At 43.1% G+C, this 17,035-nt stretch overlaps 1 protein-coding gene across 1 annotated transcript in view; it reads right to left on the reverse strand.

Annotated features, from left to right (window-relative positions):
* Positions 1-17,035, reverse strand: part of ATRX (ATRX chromatin remodeler) — a 783,199-nt gene that overhangs the window by 484,195 nt on the left and 281,969 nt on the right. Inside the window, exon 12 of the mRNA XM_053714433.1 lies at positions 1,752-1,934. Within this exon, the coding sequence (XP_053570408.1) occupies positions 1,752-1,934 (183 nt within the window). The remainder of the gene's footprint in view (positions 1-1,751; positions 1,935-17,035) is intronic.

A 17,035-nucleotide genomic window follows, 5' to 3' on the forward strand; every position in this document is an offset into this window, starting at 1 on the left:
AAGCCAAATGAACCCCTAAATAAAAGTCCCAAAAAAAAGTTTTTCTCAAATCAAAAACGTCTATTTTAAACATAAGTGTCAACCAGCATTAACTTAGCCCTTATGCAAGCTTATAATACTACCATAAGTGTTTGATTAAAGCTTACCCATCCCCCTCATGGGGATAATGTCAGCCCTTTTCTTGAAATATCCTGTCTTTCTAGAAAAATCGACTGAACTTACCTCAGTGCAGTAGAGACTGCAAAACCGTTGCTAAGCTGAAGTTTCCTGTACTGTTCAGCCTCTGTGGGAACAGCAATGGATCTTAGTTACCAAATGCTAAGATCATCATCCTCCATGCAGAAATCTTCATTTCTTTTCTGCTTGAGAGTAAATAGTACACATCGGTACCATTTAAAATAAACTCTTGCTTGAAGAAATAAAAACTAATATTTTGTCACCACAATCTCTTTACCCTTCCATTATTGTTAGAGCCGGCAAAGAGAATGACTGGAGGGTGGAGCTAAGGGAGGTGCTATATAGACAGCTCTGCTGTGGGTGCTCTCTTTGCCACTTCCTGTAGGGAAGGAGAATATCCCACAAGTATGGATGAATCCGTGGACTCGATACATCTTACAAGAGAAATAAGTGTAAAGATTTAGTGTCCATTAAACAATGAGAGCTGCCATGTTGTAACTTAGATTGCTCTCTCTGCAATTAGGGACACTAGAGTGCGCAGTTAATGCTGTGTGTGCACTTCCATTTCTAACAGGAACTAAAAAGCTCACAATTTCAGAATGGAATTACAAAAAATGTGACAAAATAATGAAAGTATATTGCAGAGGTGTTTTTTTTTAAACATACGATATACCATTTTATATTACCATCTCAAAGTTTTTAAAAAGGATAGTAAATACCAAAAATGTTATTGTTTAAAAATATATATATAATCTCTTTATTTACCATTCCCTAGTTTTGCATAACCAACACTTATAGAAATATAATTTTACCTCTGTATTTACCTTGTATCTAATCTTCTGCATACTGCCTCCTTATCTCAGATCTTTTGACAGACTTGAATTTCAGGCATTTAGTGTTGACTCTTAAATAACTCCACGTGCATGAGCACAATGTTATTTATATGAAAAACATGAACGTCCTCTAGCATTCAAGTGCTTAGAAATTAGCATATGAGCTTACCTAGGTTATGATTTCAACTAAAACCAAGAAAACAAAGCAAATTTGATAAAAGTAAATTAAAAAGTTGTTTAAAATGACATGCCCTATATGAATCATGAAACTTTAATTTGGACTTTACTATCCCTTTAATACTTTGGTGTGGGGTGTCTTTGCTGCCCCATGGTGGCCAGGTGAATTATTTCCCAATACTTCAGGTCTGAAGAAGGGGAAAATACCCCAAAACGTCACCTGTTTGATTAAGACACATTTGAAAAGAGAGTGCAAGCCGCCTTTTTGATATTTTAAATCAAATTCTACACACACACACGTGTGTGTGTGTATGTATATATGTGTGTGTATGTGTATGTATATGTATGTGTGTGTGTGTGTGTGTAGAATTTGATTTAAAATATTCTCAAGTATTTGTTCATACTAAGATTGCAGATATTCTTCTAATAAGTGTTAAAGTATTTGTCATAATCTATTGCACCAAGCAATTATCTTATGTCCCTTTAACTTATTCTAGTTTGGCCAAATAGGTACAACATATGATTTGCACCTACAGTATATTCATATACATATGCAAAAATTACCATTTCGTCTGGATTTGCGTTTTACATCCTTTGAGCTCTTAGACTTTTCTTTATCTTTTTCTTCCCCTGATTCTCCATCACTTAAGCTCAGCTTGTGCCGCAGCAGTCTGTGTCTGTAGCGTGGCCTCTTTGCAGATTCTGAATCAGTTTCAGAATCTGAGCTGTTTTTATCCTCCTCCTCACCTGGGAAAATGAAATGAATACATGTGAACTCTCTCACTAAGCATGTAACTATGAAAACAAAATGTTCATGGCAGAGCCACGCGGGTGTAATCTTAATAGTGTTATAATCTATGAATATCTTTTGTTAAAGGATACAAAATAGGATATTAACAGTCAATATTTCACATTCTAAGCAACAGAGCATGCAGTAGACTATTATAACAACGTTACTCAACTAATTCATATTTACCATTGATGCAACTGTAAGAAAGAAAAACGGTTTGTGACGTATAGCTGGATTTTTTTTTATTTATTTAGACTAAGCAACTGCTCTCTGAACAATTAACATTCATCATCATTACTGAATTCACACTATACTTCATTTTTGATCATGTGGGATTTTGCAATAATTTCTTGGATTTCACCATGATCATGTGAGAGCTTATAGCAAAGTTCCTTGAACAGAGAAGGAAGTCAGATAAACACACGTCAGAAACTGTGCCTTGCAAGTCCCATGACAAGCATCTGGATTGGATGCTTAATTTCCTCTTCAAATGGATGTGCCTACTGAGGAAATGGAGGTAACATTTTCCATTTTTACATAGAAAAGATCATGTGATTTTCTAGTCCATTTTACATATATATATATATACTGCATCATTTTTAAGTGATTCAGTAAATGGGTAACAATTCTCAATAATAAACAGGCTAATATCAAATTAAAAGTTTGACAGGTGGCAGATTTTATGCCAAGTAGTGCTTGACATTACAGTTCTATATGAAGTGTAAATAAATTGATTTATAGATACATAACACACTGGTTTTCTTTATCATGTGGAACCATATCAGTAACACTACCATATGAAAGCAAGTGTTACAAGTGTTAGCAGTAAATCCTCCATTAAGCAAACACAGGAAACAGATATAGTAAAAATATACAAGAAGCATAAAGCATCCTTGCCTAATATCTATTGTGGATTCAGGAAGATATACTCAGGAGGCTACTATCACATAATGGGGGGGGGGGGGGAAGAGTGATACAACATAAAAACCATCACCAAGGTGGGATCTCGTGGACTTTTACCACAATGAACGAAATGAATTTATTAGTTAAGCCTAAATTAGGTTCTTTCATAAAAGGTGGTAAGACTCCACAATACATTACTCTTGGGAACCAATACCAAAGCTGTTGAGTCCACGAGTAATAAAATGATAGAGTGGGATAAAACATCTTTAGGAAACTAAATCCCCAACCCTAAAAAGAAAGTACAAATATTTTCCTTTTTTTTTTATTTTTTTTTTTTACATGCACTTAAAAAAAAAACATGTAAAATTGCACAGAAACAACAGCCTGAAGGACCTTTTTACCAACAGCTGCCTAAGAAGAAGCGAAAACATCAACATGTACTGTAGCTGCCATGCAAATTTGGTCAACAGAAGCCTCATTCTTGAAAACCCAAGAAGTAGCAACCTGATCTAGTAGAATGAGCAGTAATCAGATTAGGAGGGGTCTTACCGGCCTTAAAATAAGCTTCATGAATCAAAAGGTTTATCCAAGAAGCGAAAGAACCAGCAGAAGATTTCTGACCTCACTTAGAACCAAAAAAGTGAAGCAAACTCATCAAACTTTTACAATTTAGAAAAAGTATATAAGGAGGATCAGGTAGCCACCTTACAAATCTGCTCCATAGAGGCCTCTTTTTTAAAAGCCCAGAAAGAAGCTACTGCTCTAGTGGAATGAGCCGTAATCCTATCAGGAGGCTGCTGTCGTGCTGTCTCATAAGCTAGGGGGCTGATGACACTCCTCAACCAGAAAGACAAGGAAGACCTAGTGGCCTTCTGACCCCTAGGTTTACCTGCATAGGTGACAAACAAAGATGAAGATTGTCTGAACTCCTTAGTAGCCTGAAGGTAACATTTCAAGGCACAAACCACATCTAGATTGTGAAGCAAACGTTCCTTCACCGAAGGAGGATTGGTACACAAGGAAGGAACAACAATATCTTGATTAATGTTCCAATCTGACACCACCTTAGGAAGGAAACCTAACTTAGTACGTAAAACCACCTTATCAGCGTGAATAACAAAGGTAAGGGGGAATCACATTGCAAGGCAGAAATCTCCAAGACCCTGCGAGCAGAGGCAATAGCCAACAGAAACTTCTAGAATAACAGTTTAATGTCAAGAGTATGCATTGGCTCAAACAGAGCCTGCAGCAACACACAAAGAACAAGGTTGAGAATTCAAAGTAGAGCCACCCTTCCAAACACAGGCCTGATCCTAGTCATGGCCTTAACCCCTTGAGTGCTCAGAGCCGTCATTAGCACTCAACTACCTTTTATGCCATCTGGGGGCCCCCACCAGCTCCTACCCCGGCGATCGGGCCTGCATAGTGACAGGCACCGCCGGGGCTTCCCGTTACGTGCAGTGACGTCACCGCACAACTTTATTTAAAATTGTCAATACAAAGTATAGGGAAAGGGGGCATGCTGCTTAGAAACCTGTATCTCAGGGATCTAAACAGCTACAGACCCCCAAGACCCATCATTGGAAAGGTAATCTCCTAACCTTTCCAATGGTATTAGCCTTGGGGATCTGGGGAAAAAATAAAAAAAAATGTTTTATGAAAATAGTAAAAAACAGAAAAATATTAAATTTAGCTTAGCACTCAAAGGGTTAAAGGACTGCACATCCGGAAGATCAGCCATTCTCTTGTGCAGCAACACCAACAGGGCCGATAGCTGTCCCTTCAGGGAACTAGCAGATAGACCCTTCTCCAGTCCATCCTGGAGAAAGGATAAAATTCAGGCAACCTTAACCTTATGCCAAGAAAAACCACGCTCTTCACACCAATGCAGATTAGTCCGCCACACCTTATGGTAGATTAGTCGAGTACCCGGCTTACTTGTTTGAATCAGTGTCAATAACACTTTCAGAGAAACCTCTCTTGGAAGACTAAGCATTCAATCTCCACACTGTCAGCCTCAGAGAATCTAGATTTTGATGTAGGAATGGACCTGTAACAGGGTAACCTCCATGGAGGCGATGAGAACATCCCCACCAGATCTGCAAACCAAGTCCTTTGCGGCCAGGATGGAGCAATTAGAATCACTGGAGCTCGCTGCTGCTTGATCCGAGCCACAACATGGGGGAGAAGAGGTAAAGGAGGAAATAGATAGGAGTTTGAACCTCCAGGGAACCGCTAGAGAATCTATTAGTTCTGCATTATGGATCCCTCGATCTCGACCGATACCTGGTTAGTTTAGCATTTAGACAAGAGGCCATGAAGTCTATCTCCGGCATCCCCCATCTGGAGCATATCTCTGCAATTACCTCGGGTGGAGAGACCATTCCCAGGGTGAATATATTGCTTCCTGAGGAAGTCTGCTTCCTAGTTGTCCACACCCGGAATGTGGATCACTGACAGCATACAGTTGTGGGTCTGTGCTTATTCCAGGATCTGAGAAACCTCTCATCGCTTGCAATGATATTGTCCAATTGGAATCTGATATACTGGGGCAAACCCAGAAGGGGCCAAAGCTTTCAGACATTGAATATTGCCCAAAGTTCCAAGATATATATCGGCAACGTGGACTCCTTTGTCCGCAGACCCTGTGCCTTCCTGGCACCGCAAGCGGCTTCCCCAGCCGGATAGACTTGCGTCCGTAGTCACAATCTCCCAGAACAGTCTCAAGAAGCACATGCCTTGGGATAGGTGATCTTGACAGAGCCACCAAGAGAGCAAATCTCTTGACAGGCTGTCCAGTATTTATCTGTTGGGAGAGGTCTGAATGGTCGCCATTCCATTGTCTCAGCATGCATAATTGTAAGGGTCTGAGATGGAATGATGTCCATACAAGACACCATGAGGCCAATCACCTCCATACACTGGGCCACCGAAGGACTTAGGATGGCCTGTAGGGCAAGCTGTAAGCCTGCAACGTCTCTGATCCGTTAGAAAGATCTTCATAGATACTGGGTCTATAACTGTACCAAGAAAATTCACCCTAGTATGTGGAGTAAGAGAACTCTTTTCCAAGTTTATCTTCCATCCATGTGACCAAAGAAGGACTTAAATGGAATTCCGAGTGCTCCCTTGCTAGATGAAAAGATGGTGCCTGTAACAAGATAAGGTAAGGTGCTACTGCGATACCTTGTGTTCTGGCAACCGCTATGAGAGCTCCCAGAACCATCGTAAATATTCTTGGAGCAGTAGCTAAGCAAAAAGGAAGTGCTATGAACTGGAAGTGTTGATCCACCAATGCAAACCTCAGAAATTGAAAATGTTCCCTGTGTATCAGAACGTGAAGGTAAGCATCCTTAAGGTCTATGGTAGTCATAAACTGTCCTTCCTGAACCAGAGCAAGGATTGATCTTATTGTCTCCATCTTGAAGGATGGGACGATTCTAAATTTGTTTAGGCACTTCAAGTCCAGAATTGGAAGAAAAGTTCCCTCCTTCTTGGGAACCACAAAAAGGTTTGAATGGAACCCAAGACCTCTTTCTGATGCAGGTACCGGGACAATTACTCCTAAAGAGACTAGGCCCAAGTACACAACCTAAAGACAGTCCTCTTCTCTGGTCTTGTAGACAGTATGTCGAGAAGGAATCTGCCCCTGGGCAGATGGGACTTGAATCATAGCCGGTATCCCTGAGATACAACCTCCAGAACCCAAGGGACCTGAACATCCTGAAACCAAGTATCTGAGAAAAGCGACAATCTGCCCCTACTAGATACGACCCCTGATCGGGGGCCGCCCTTTCATGCCGACTTGTTATCGGCGGCTTCCTTGTCTGATTTGACTTGTTCCAGGACTGAGCTGGCTTCAAAGTACTCTTGGGCTGCTCGGGCTTGGATGAGGATTGATATTGTTGGGACTTGTCCGAACTAAAATTTGACGACTGTTGTCCCTTAGGTCTGTTCTTATCCTGTAGTAGGAAGGCTCCGTTCCCTCCGGTAACTGTGGAAATGATGGAGTCCAGACCTGGTCTGAATAAGATCTTCCTCTTGAAGGGGAGAGAAAGTAACGAGGATTTAGAAGTCATATCCGCAGACCACGACTTCAAACAGAGAGCCGGACAGGCTAGAACCGTAAAACCTGAAACCCTTGCTTTCAGGCGAATAAATTGCATATTCACATCACAGATGGAGTTAGCAATTCTTAATGCCTTAATTTTCTCCTGAATATCCTCGAAGGGAGATTCCACCTCATTAAGTTCAGACAGAGTTGAACCAGTAGATAGCTGCTCCCGTCACCGCAGCTACTGCTGCCGCAGGTTGGAATAAAAATCCTGTGTGTTGAAACATTCTCCTCAGGAAAGTTTCCACCTTCTTGTCCATAGGCTCTCTAAAGGTGGCCCTGTGCTGTATTTCCCAACAGTAAGGAATGAAGTTGTGGACTCTCCCTGCCTTATGGAATGCAATAATGAATACTTAATTTTGAAAAAGTTAATCAGAAATTTCTGATTCACTTTTTTTTTTTTTTAAGAAGTATTCATTATTTTATGTGCTGCTGCTTTTTTAGAAAGTACTCTTCCCTACAACTAGGAGAAGCAAAGACTCCCAAACCCCCAGAACTCTCCAGTACCTCAGTATAATGTAAAGCCAAGCACAAAGATGGAAAAGTAATACGAGCCAAAAAAATAGAAACAGGGAAACAAACAGCCCTAAAAAAAACAGGGAGTCCACAACTTAATTCCTTACTGTTGGGAAATAAAACACCTGGCCACCACCAGGAGGAGCCAAAGACACCCCAGCCAAAGGCTATAAATATCCCTCCCACTTACCCTATCCCCCTAGTCATTCAGCCAAGGAAACAAGAAAAAGTAAGAAAAACATTAGGGTATAGAGGTGCCAGAAGAAAAGAAAAAGGGAGCCCCACAAACAAAAACACGGGCAGGGTCATGGACTCTTCCCTGCCACGGAAGAAAGGAATTGATCTGGAACAAATACATTTTGCTTTCTTTCCAAAGGTAGGGAGAGTCCACAACTTCATTCATTAATGTTGGGAACCAATACCCAAGCTCCAGAGGACACAATGAATAAAAAACAAGAGGGCAAAAGAAGGTGGACCCTAAGCTGAGGGCACTGCCTGTAACACCTTTCACCCAAAAGCTACTTCAGCTGAAGCAAAAAACAGAATTTATGTTTACCTGATAAATTTCTTTCTCCAACGGTGTGTCCGGTCCACGGCGTCATCCTTACTTGTGGGATATTCTCTTCCCCAACAGGAAATGGCAAAGAGCCCAGCAAAGCTGGTCACATGATCCCTCCTAGGCTCCGCCTACCCCAGTCATTCGACCGACGTTAAGGAGGAATATTTGCATAGGAGAAACCATATGGTACCGTGGTGACTGTAGTTAAAGAAAATAAAATATCAGACCTGATTAAAAAAACCAGGGCGGGCCGTGGACCGGACACACCGTTGGAGAAAGAAATTTATCAGGTAAACATAAATTCTGTTTTCTCCAACATAGGTGTGTCCGGTCCACGGCGTCATCCTTACTTGTGGGAACCAATACCAAAGCTTTAGGACACGGATGAAGGGAGGGAGCAAATCAGGTCACCTAAATGGAAGGCACCACGGCTTGCAAAACCTTTCTCCCAAAAATAGCCTCAGAAGAAGCAAAAGTATCAAACTTGTAAAATTTGGTAAAAGTGTGCAGTGAAGACCAAGTCGCTGCCCTACATATCTGATCAACAGAAGCCTCGTTCTTGAAGGCCCATGTGGAAGCCACAGCCCTAGTGGAATGAGCTGTGATTCTTTCGGGAGGCTGCCGTCCGGCAGTCTCGTAAGCCAATCTGATGATGCTTTTAATCCAAAAAGAGAGAGAGGTAGAAGTTGCTTTTTGACCTCTCCTTTTACCTGAATAAACAACAAACAAGGAAGATGTTTGTCTAAAATCCTTTGTAGCATCTAAATAGAATTTTAGAGCGCGAACAACATCCAAATTGTGCAACAAACGTTCCTTCTTTGAAACTGGTTTTGGACACAGAGAAGGTACGATAATCTCCTGGTTAATGTTTTTGTTAGAAACAACTTTTGGAAGAAAACCAGGTTTAGTACGTAAAACCACCTTATCTGCATGGAACACCAGATAAGGAGGAGAACACTGCAGAGCAGATAATTCTGAGACTCTTCTAGCAGAAGAAATCGCAACTAAAAACAAAACTTTCCAAGATAATAACTTAATATCAACGGAATGTAAGGGTTCAAACGGAACCCCCTGAAGAACTGAAAGAACTAAATTGAGACTCCAAGGAGGAGTCAAAGGTTTGTAAACAGGCTTGATTCTAACCAGAGCCTGAACAAAGGCTTGAACATCTGGCACAGCTGCCAGCTTTTTGTGAAGTAATACCGACAAGGCAGAAATCTGTCCCTTCAGGGAACTTGCAGATAATCCTTTCTCCAATCCTTCTTGAAGGAAGGATAGAATCCTAGGAATCTTAACCTTGTCCCAAGGGAATCCTTTAGATTCACACCAACAGATATATTTTTTCCAAATTTTGTGGTAAATCTTTCTAGTCACAGGCTTTCTGGCCTGAACAAGAGTATCGATCACAGAATCTGAGAATCCTCGCTTCGATAAAATCAAGCGTTCAATCTCCAAGCAGTCAGCTGGAGTGAAACCAGATTCGGATGTTCGAACGGACCCTGAACAAGAAGGTCTCGTCTCAAAGGTAGCTTCCAAGGTGGAGCCGATGACATATTCACCAGATCTGCATACCAAGTCCTGCGTGGCCACGCAGGAGCTATCAAGATCACCGACGCCCTCTCCTGCTTGATCCTGGCTATCAGCCTGGGGATGAGAGGAAATGGCGGGAACACATAAGCTAGTTTGAAGGTCCAAGGTGCTACTAGTGCATCCACTAGAGCCGCCTTGGGATCCCTGGATCTGGCCCCGTAGCAAGGAACTTTGAAGTTCTGACGAGAGGCCATCAGATCCATGTCTGGAATGCCCCACAGGTGAGTGACTCGGGCAAAGATTTCCGGATGGAGTTCCCACTCCCCCGGATGCAATGTCTGACGACTCAGAAAATCCGCTTCCCAATTTTCCACTCCTGGGATGTGGATAGCAGACAGGTGGCAGGAGTGAGACTCCGCCCAAAGAATAATTTTGGTTACTTCTTCCATCGCTAGGGAACTCCTTGTTCCCCCCTGATGGTTGATGTACGCCACAGTCGTCATGTTGTCTGATTGAAACCGTATGAACCTGGTCCTCGCAAGCTGGGGCCAGGCCTGGAGCGCATTGAATATCGCTCTCAGTTCCAGAATATTTATCGGTAGAAGAGATTCTTCCCGAGACCAAAGACCCTGAGCTTTCAGGGATCCCCAGACCGCGCCCCAGCCTATCAGACTGGCGTCGGTCGTGACAATGACCCACTCTGGTCTGTGGAACATCATCCCTTGAGACAGATTGTCCAGGGACAGCCACCAACGGAGTGAGTCTCTGGTCCTCTGATTTACTTGTATCTTCGGAGACAAGTCTGTATAGTCCCCATTCCACTGACTGAGCATGCACAGTTGTAATGGTCTTAGATGAATGCGCGCAAAAGGAACTATGTCCATCGCCGCCACCATCAACCCGATCACTTCCATGCACTGAGCTATGGAAGGAAGAGGAACGGAATGAAGTATCCGACAAGAGTCCAGAAGCTTTGTTTTTCTGGCCTCTGTTAGAAAGATCCTCATTTCTAAGGAGTCTATAATTGTTCCCAAGAAGGGAACCCTTGTTGACGGGGATAGAGAATTCTTTTCCACGTTCACTTTCCAGCCGTGAGATCTGAGAAAGGCCAGGACAATGTCCGTGTGAGCCTTTGCTTGAGGAAGGGACGACGCTTGAATCAGAATGTCGTCCAGGTAAGGTACTACTGCAATGCCCCTTGGTCTTAGCACCGCTAGAAGGGACCCTAGTACCTTTGTGAAAATCCTTGGAGCAGTGGCTAATCCGAAAGGAAGCGCCACGAACTGGTAATGTTTGTCCAGGAATGCAAACCTTAGGAACCGATGATGTTCCTTGTGGATAGGAATATGTAGATACGCATCCTTTAAATCCACCGTGGTCATAAATTGACCTTCCTGGATGGAAGGAAGGATAGTTCGAATGGTTTCCATCTTGAACGATGGGACCTTGAGAAATTTGTTTAAGATCTTGAGATCTAGGATTGGTCTGAACGTTCCCTCTTTTTTGGGAACTATGAACAGATTGGAGTAGAACCCCATCCCTTGTTCTCTTAATGGAACAGGATGAATCACTCCCATTTTTAACAGGTCTTCTACACAATGTAAGAACGCCTGTCTTTTTATGTGGTCTGAAGACAACTGCGACTTGTGGAACCTCCCCCTTGGGGGAAGTCCCTTGAATTCCAGAAGATAACCCTGGGAGACTATTTCTAGCGCCCAAGGATCCAGAACATCTCTTGCCCAAGCCTGAGCGAAGAGAGAGAGTCTGCCCCCCACCAGATCCGGTCCCGGATCGGGGGCCAATATTTCATGCTGTCTTGGTAGCAGTGGCAGGTTTCTTGGCCTGCTTTCCCTTGTTCCAGCCTTGCATTGGTCTCCAAGCTGGCTTGGCCTGAGAAGTATTACCCTCTTGCTTAGAGGACGTAGCACCTTGGGCTGGTCCGTTTTTACGAAAGGGACGAAAATTAGGTCTATTTTTTGCCTTGAAGGGCCGATCCTGAGGAAGGGCGTGGCCCTTACCCCCAGTGATATCAGATATAATCTCTTTCAAATCAGGACCAAACAGCGTTTTCCCCTTGAAAGGAATGTTTAGTAGCTTGTTCTTGGAAGACGCATCAGCCGACCAAGATTTCAACCAAAGCGCTCTGCGCGCCACAATAGCAAACCCAGAGTTCTTAGCCGCTAACTTAGCCAATTGCAAAGAGGCGTCTAGAGTGAAAGAATTAGCCAATTTGAGAGCATTGATTCTGTCCATAATCTCCTCATAAGGAGGAGAGTCACTATCGAGCACCTTAAGCAGTTCATCAAACCAGAAATATGCGGCTGTAGTGACAGGGACAATGCATGAAATGGGTTGTAGAAGGTAACCCTGCTGAACAAACATCTTTTTAAGCAAACCTTCTAATTTTTTATCCATAGGATCTTTGAAAGCACAACTATCCTCTATGGGAATAGTGGTGCGTTTGTTTAAAGTAGAAACCGCTCCCTCGACCTTGGGGACTGACTGCCATAAGTCCTTTCTGGGGTCGACCATAGGAAACAATTTTTTAAATATGGGGGGAGGGACGAAAGGAATACCGGGCCTTTCCCATTCTTTATTAACAATGTCCGCCACCCGCTTGGGTATAGGAAAAGCTTCTGGGAGCCCCGGCACCTCTAGGAACTTGTCCATTTTACATAGTTTCTCTGGGATGACTAAATTTTCACAATCATCCAGAGTGGATAATACCTCCTTAAGCAAAATGCGGAGATGTTCCAATTTAAATTTAAATGTAATCACATCAGATTCAGCCTGCTGAGAAATGTTCCCTAAATCAGTAATTTCTCCCTCAGACAAAACCTCCCTGGCCCCCTCAAATTGGGTTAGGGGCCCTTCAGAGATATTAATATCAGCGTCGTCATGCTCTTCAGTAACTAAAACAGAGCATCCACGCTTACGCTGACAAGGGTTCATTTTGGCTAAAATGTTTTTGACAGAATTATCCATTACAGCCGTTAATTGTTGCATAGTAAGGAGTATTGGCGCGCTAGATGTACTAGGGGCCTCCTGAGTGGGCAAGACTCGTGTAGACGAAGGAGGGAATGATGCAGTACCATGCTTACTCCCCTCACTTGAGGAATCATCTTGGGCATCATTGTCATTATCACATAAATCACATTTATTTAAATGAATAGGAATTCTGGCTTCCCCACATTCAGAACACAGTCTATCTGGTAGTTCAGACATGTTAAACAGGCATAAACTTGATCAGAAAGTACAAAAAACGTTTTAAAATAAAACCGTTACTGTCACTTTAAATTTTAAACTGAACACACTTTATTACTGCAATTGCGAAAAAACATGAAGGAATTGTTCAAAATTCACCAAATTTTCACCACAGCGTCTTAAAGCCTTGAAAATATTGCACACCAATTTTGGAAGCTTTAACCCTTAAAATAACGGAACCGGAGCCGTTTTAAGCTTTAAACCCCTTTACAGTCCCTGGTATCTGCTTTGCTGAGACCCAACCAAACCCAAAGGGGAATACGATACCAAATGACGCCTTCAGAAGTCTTTTATGAGTATCAGAGCTCCTCTCACATGCGACTGCATGCCATGCCTCTCAAAAACAAGTGCGCAACACCGGCGCGAAAATGAGACTCTGCCTATGCTTTGGGAAAGCCCCTAAAGAATAAGGTGTCTAAAACAGTGCCTGCCGATATTATTAAATCAAAATACCCAGAATAAATGATTCCTCAAGGCTAAATAAGTGTTAATATCAATCGATTTAGCCCAAAAAAAGTCTACAGTTTAAATAAGCCCTTGTGAAGCCCTTATTTACAATCGTAATAAACATGGCTTACCGGATCCCATAGGGAAAATGACAGCTTCCAGCATTACATCGTCTTGTTAGAATGTGTCATACCTCAAGCAGCAAGAGACTGCAAACTGTTCCCCCAACTGAAGTTAATTGCTCTCAACAGTCCTGTGTGGAACAGCCATGGATTTTAGTTACGGTTGCTAAAATCATTTTCCTCATACAAACAGAATTCTTCATCTCTTTTCTGTTTCTGAGTAAATAGTACGTACCAGCACTATTTGAAAATAACAAACTCTTGATTGAATAATGAAAAACTACAGTTAAACACTAAAAAACTCTAAGCCATCTCCGTGGAGATGTTGCCTGTACAACGGCAAAGAGAATGACTGGGGTAGGCGGAGCCTAGGAGGGATCATGTGACCAGCTTTGCTGGGCTCTTTGCCATTTCCTGTTGGGGAAGAGAATATCCCACAAGTAAGGATGACGCCGTGGACCGGACACACCTATGTTGGAGAAACATTGAATTTATAGAATCTTGAAAAAGTATGCAAAGAGGATCATATAGCCGCCTTACAAATCTGATCTAGAGAGGCTCTGTGTGGTTGTGCTAGATCTGAAAAAACAGAATTTATGTTTACCTGATAAATTACTTTCTCCAACGGTGTGTCCGGTCCACGGCGTCATCCTTACTTGTGGGATATTCTCTTCCCCAACAGGAAATGGCAAAGAGCCCAGCAAAGCTGGTCACATGATCCCTCCTAGGCTCCGCCTACCCCAGTCATTCGACCGACGTTAAGGAGGAATATTTGCATAGGAAAAACCATATGAAACCGTGGTGACTGTAGTTAAAGAAAATAAATTATCAGACCTGATTAAAAAACCAGGGCGGGCCGTGGACCGGACACACCGTTGGAGAAAGTAATTTATCAGGTAAACATAAATTCTGTTTTCTCCAACATAGGTGTGTCCGGTCCACGGAGTCATCCTTACTTGTGGGAACCAATACCAAAGCTTTAGGACACGGATGATGGGAGGGAGCAAATCAGGTCACCTAGATGGAAGGCACCACGGCTTGCAAAACCTTTCTCCCAAAAATAGCCCCAGAAGAAGCAAAAGTATCAAACTTGTAAAATTTGGTAAAAGTGTGCAGTGAAGACCAAGTCGCTGCCCTACATATCTGATCAACAGAAGCCTCGTTCTTGAAGGCCCATGTGGAAGCCACAGCCCTAGTGGAATGAGCTGTGATTCTTTCTGGAGGCTGCCGTCCGGCAGTCTCGTAAGCCAATCTGATGATGCTTTTAATCCAAAAAGAGAGAGAGGTAGAAGTTGCTTTTTGACCTCTCCTTTTACCGGAATAAACAACAAACAAGGAAGATGTTTGTCTAAAATCCTTTGTAGCATCTAAATAGAATTTTAGAGCGCGAACAACATCCAAATTGTGCAACAAACGTTCCTTCTTCGAAACTGGTTTCGGACACAGAGAAGGTACGATAATCTCCTGGTTAATGTTTTTGTTAGAAACAACTTTTGGAAGAAAACCAGGTTTAGTACGTAAAACCACCTTATCTGCATGGAACACCAGATAAGGAGGAGAACACTGCAGAGCAGATAATTCTGAAACTCTTCTAGCAGAAGAAATTGCAACCAAAAACAAAACTTTCCAAGATAATAACTTAATATCAACGGAATGTAAGGGTTCAAACGGAACCCCCTGAAGAACTGAAAGAACTAAGTTGAGACTCCAAGGAGGAGTCAAAGGTTTGTAAACAGGCTTGATTCTAACCAGAGCCTGAACAAAGGCTTGAACATCTGGCACAGCTGCCAGCTTTTTGTGAAGTAACACAGACAAGGCAGAAATCTGTCCCTTCAGGGAACTTGCAGATAATCCTTTTTCCAATCCTTCTTGAAGGAAGGATAGAATCTTAGGAATCTTAACCTTGTCCCAAGGGAATCCTTTAGATTCACACCAACAGATATATTTTTTCCAAATTTTGTGGTAAATCTTTCTAGTTACAGGCTTTCTGGCCTGAACAAGAGTATCGATAACAGAATCTGAGAACCCTCGCTTCGATAAGATCAAGCGTTCAATCTCCAAGCAGTCAGCTGGAGTGAGACCAGATTCGGATGTTCGAACGGACCTTGAACAAGAAGGTCTCGTCTCAAAGGTAGCTTCCATGGTGGAGCCGATGACATATTCACCAGATCTGCATACCAAGTCCTGCGTGGCCACGCAGGAGCTATCAAGATCACCGACGCCCTTTCCTGATTGATCCTGGCTACCAGCCTGGGGATGAGAGGAAACGGCGGGAATACATAAGCTAGTTTGAAGGTCCAAGGTGCTACTAGTGCATCCACTAGAGCCGCCTTGGAATCCCTGGATCTGGACCCGTAGCAAGGAACTTTGAAGTTCTGACGAGAGGCCATCAGATCCATGTCTGGAATGCCCCACAGTTGAGTGACTTGGGCAAAGATTTCCGGATGGAGTTCCCACTCCCCCGGATGCAATGTCTGACGACTCAGAAAATCCGCTTCCCAATTTTCCACTCCTGGGATGTGGATAGCAGACAGGTGGCAGGAGTGAGACTCCGCCCATAGAATGATTTTGGTCACTTCTTCCATCGCCAGGGAACTCCTTGTTCCCCCCTGATGGTTGATGTACGCAACAGTTGTCATGTTGTCTGATTGAAACCGTATGAACTTGGCCCTCGCTAGCTGAGGCCAAGCCTTGAGAGCATTGAATATCGCTCTCAGTTCCAGAATATTTATCGGTAGAAGAGATTCTTCCCGAGACCAAAGACCCTGAGCTTTCAGGGATCCCCAGACCGCGCCCCAGCCCATCAGACTGGCGTCGGTCGTGACAATGACCCACTCTGGTCTGCGGAAGGTCATCCCTTGTGACAGGTTGTCCAGGGACAGCCACCAACGGAGTGAGTCTCTGGTCCTCTGATTTACTTGTATCCTCGGAGACAAGTTTGTATAGTCCCCATTCCACTGACTGAGCATGCACAGTTGTAATGGTCTTAGATGAATGCGCGCAAAAGGAACTATGTCCATTGCCGCTACCATCAAACCTATCACTTCCATGCACTGCGCTATGGAAGGAAGAGGAACGGAATGAAGTATCCGACAAGAGTCTAGAAGTTTTGTTTTTCTGGCCTCTGTCAGAAAAATCCTCATTTCTAAGGAGTCTATTATTGTCCCCAAGAAGGGAACCCTTGTTGACGGAGATAGAGAACTCTTTTCCACGTTCACTTTCCATCCGTGAGATCTGAGAAAGGCCAGGACAATGTCCGTGTGAGCCTTTGCTTGAGGAAGGGACGACGCTTGAATCAGAATGTCGTCCAAGTAAGGTACTACAGCAATGCCCCTTGGTCTTAGCACAGCTAGAAGGGACCCTAGTACCTTTGTGAAAATCCTTGGAGCAGTGGCTAATCCGAAAGGAAGCGCCACGAACTGGTAATGCTTGTCCAGGAATGCGAACCTTAGGAACCGATGATGTTCCTTGTGGATAGGAATATGTAGATACGCATCCTTTAAATCCACCGTGGTCATGAATTGACCTTCCTGGATGGAAGGAAGAATTGTTCGAATGGTTTCCATTTTGAACGATGGAACCTTGAGAAACTTGTTTAAGATC

Source organism: Bombina bombina, chromosome 1 (assembly GCF_027579735.1).
Source record: "Bombina bombina isolate aBomBom1 chromosome 1, aBomBom1.pri, whole genome shotgun sequence".
Lineage (NCBI taxonomy): Eukaryota > Metazoa > Chordata > Amphibia > Anura > Bombinatoridae > Bombina > Bombina bombina.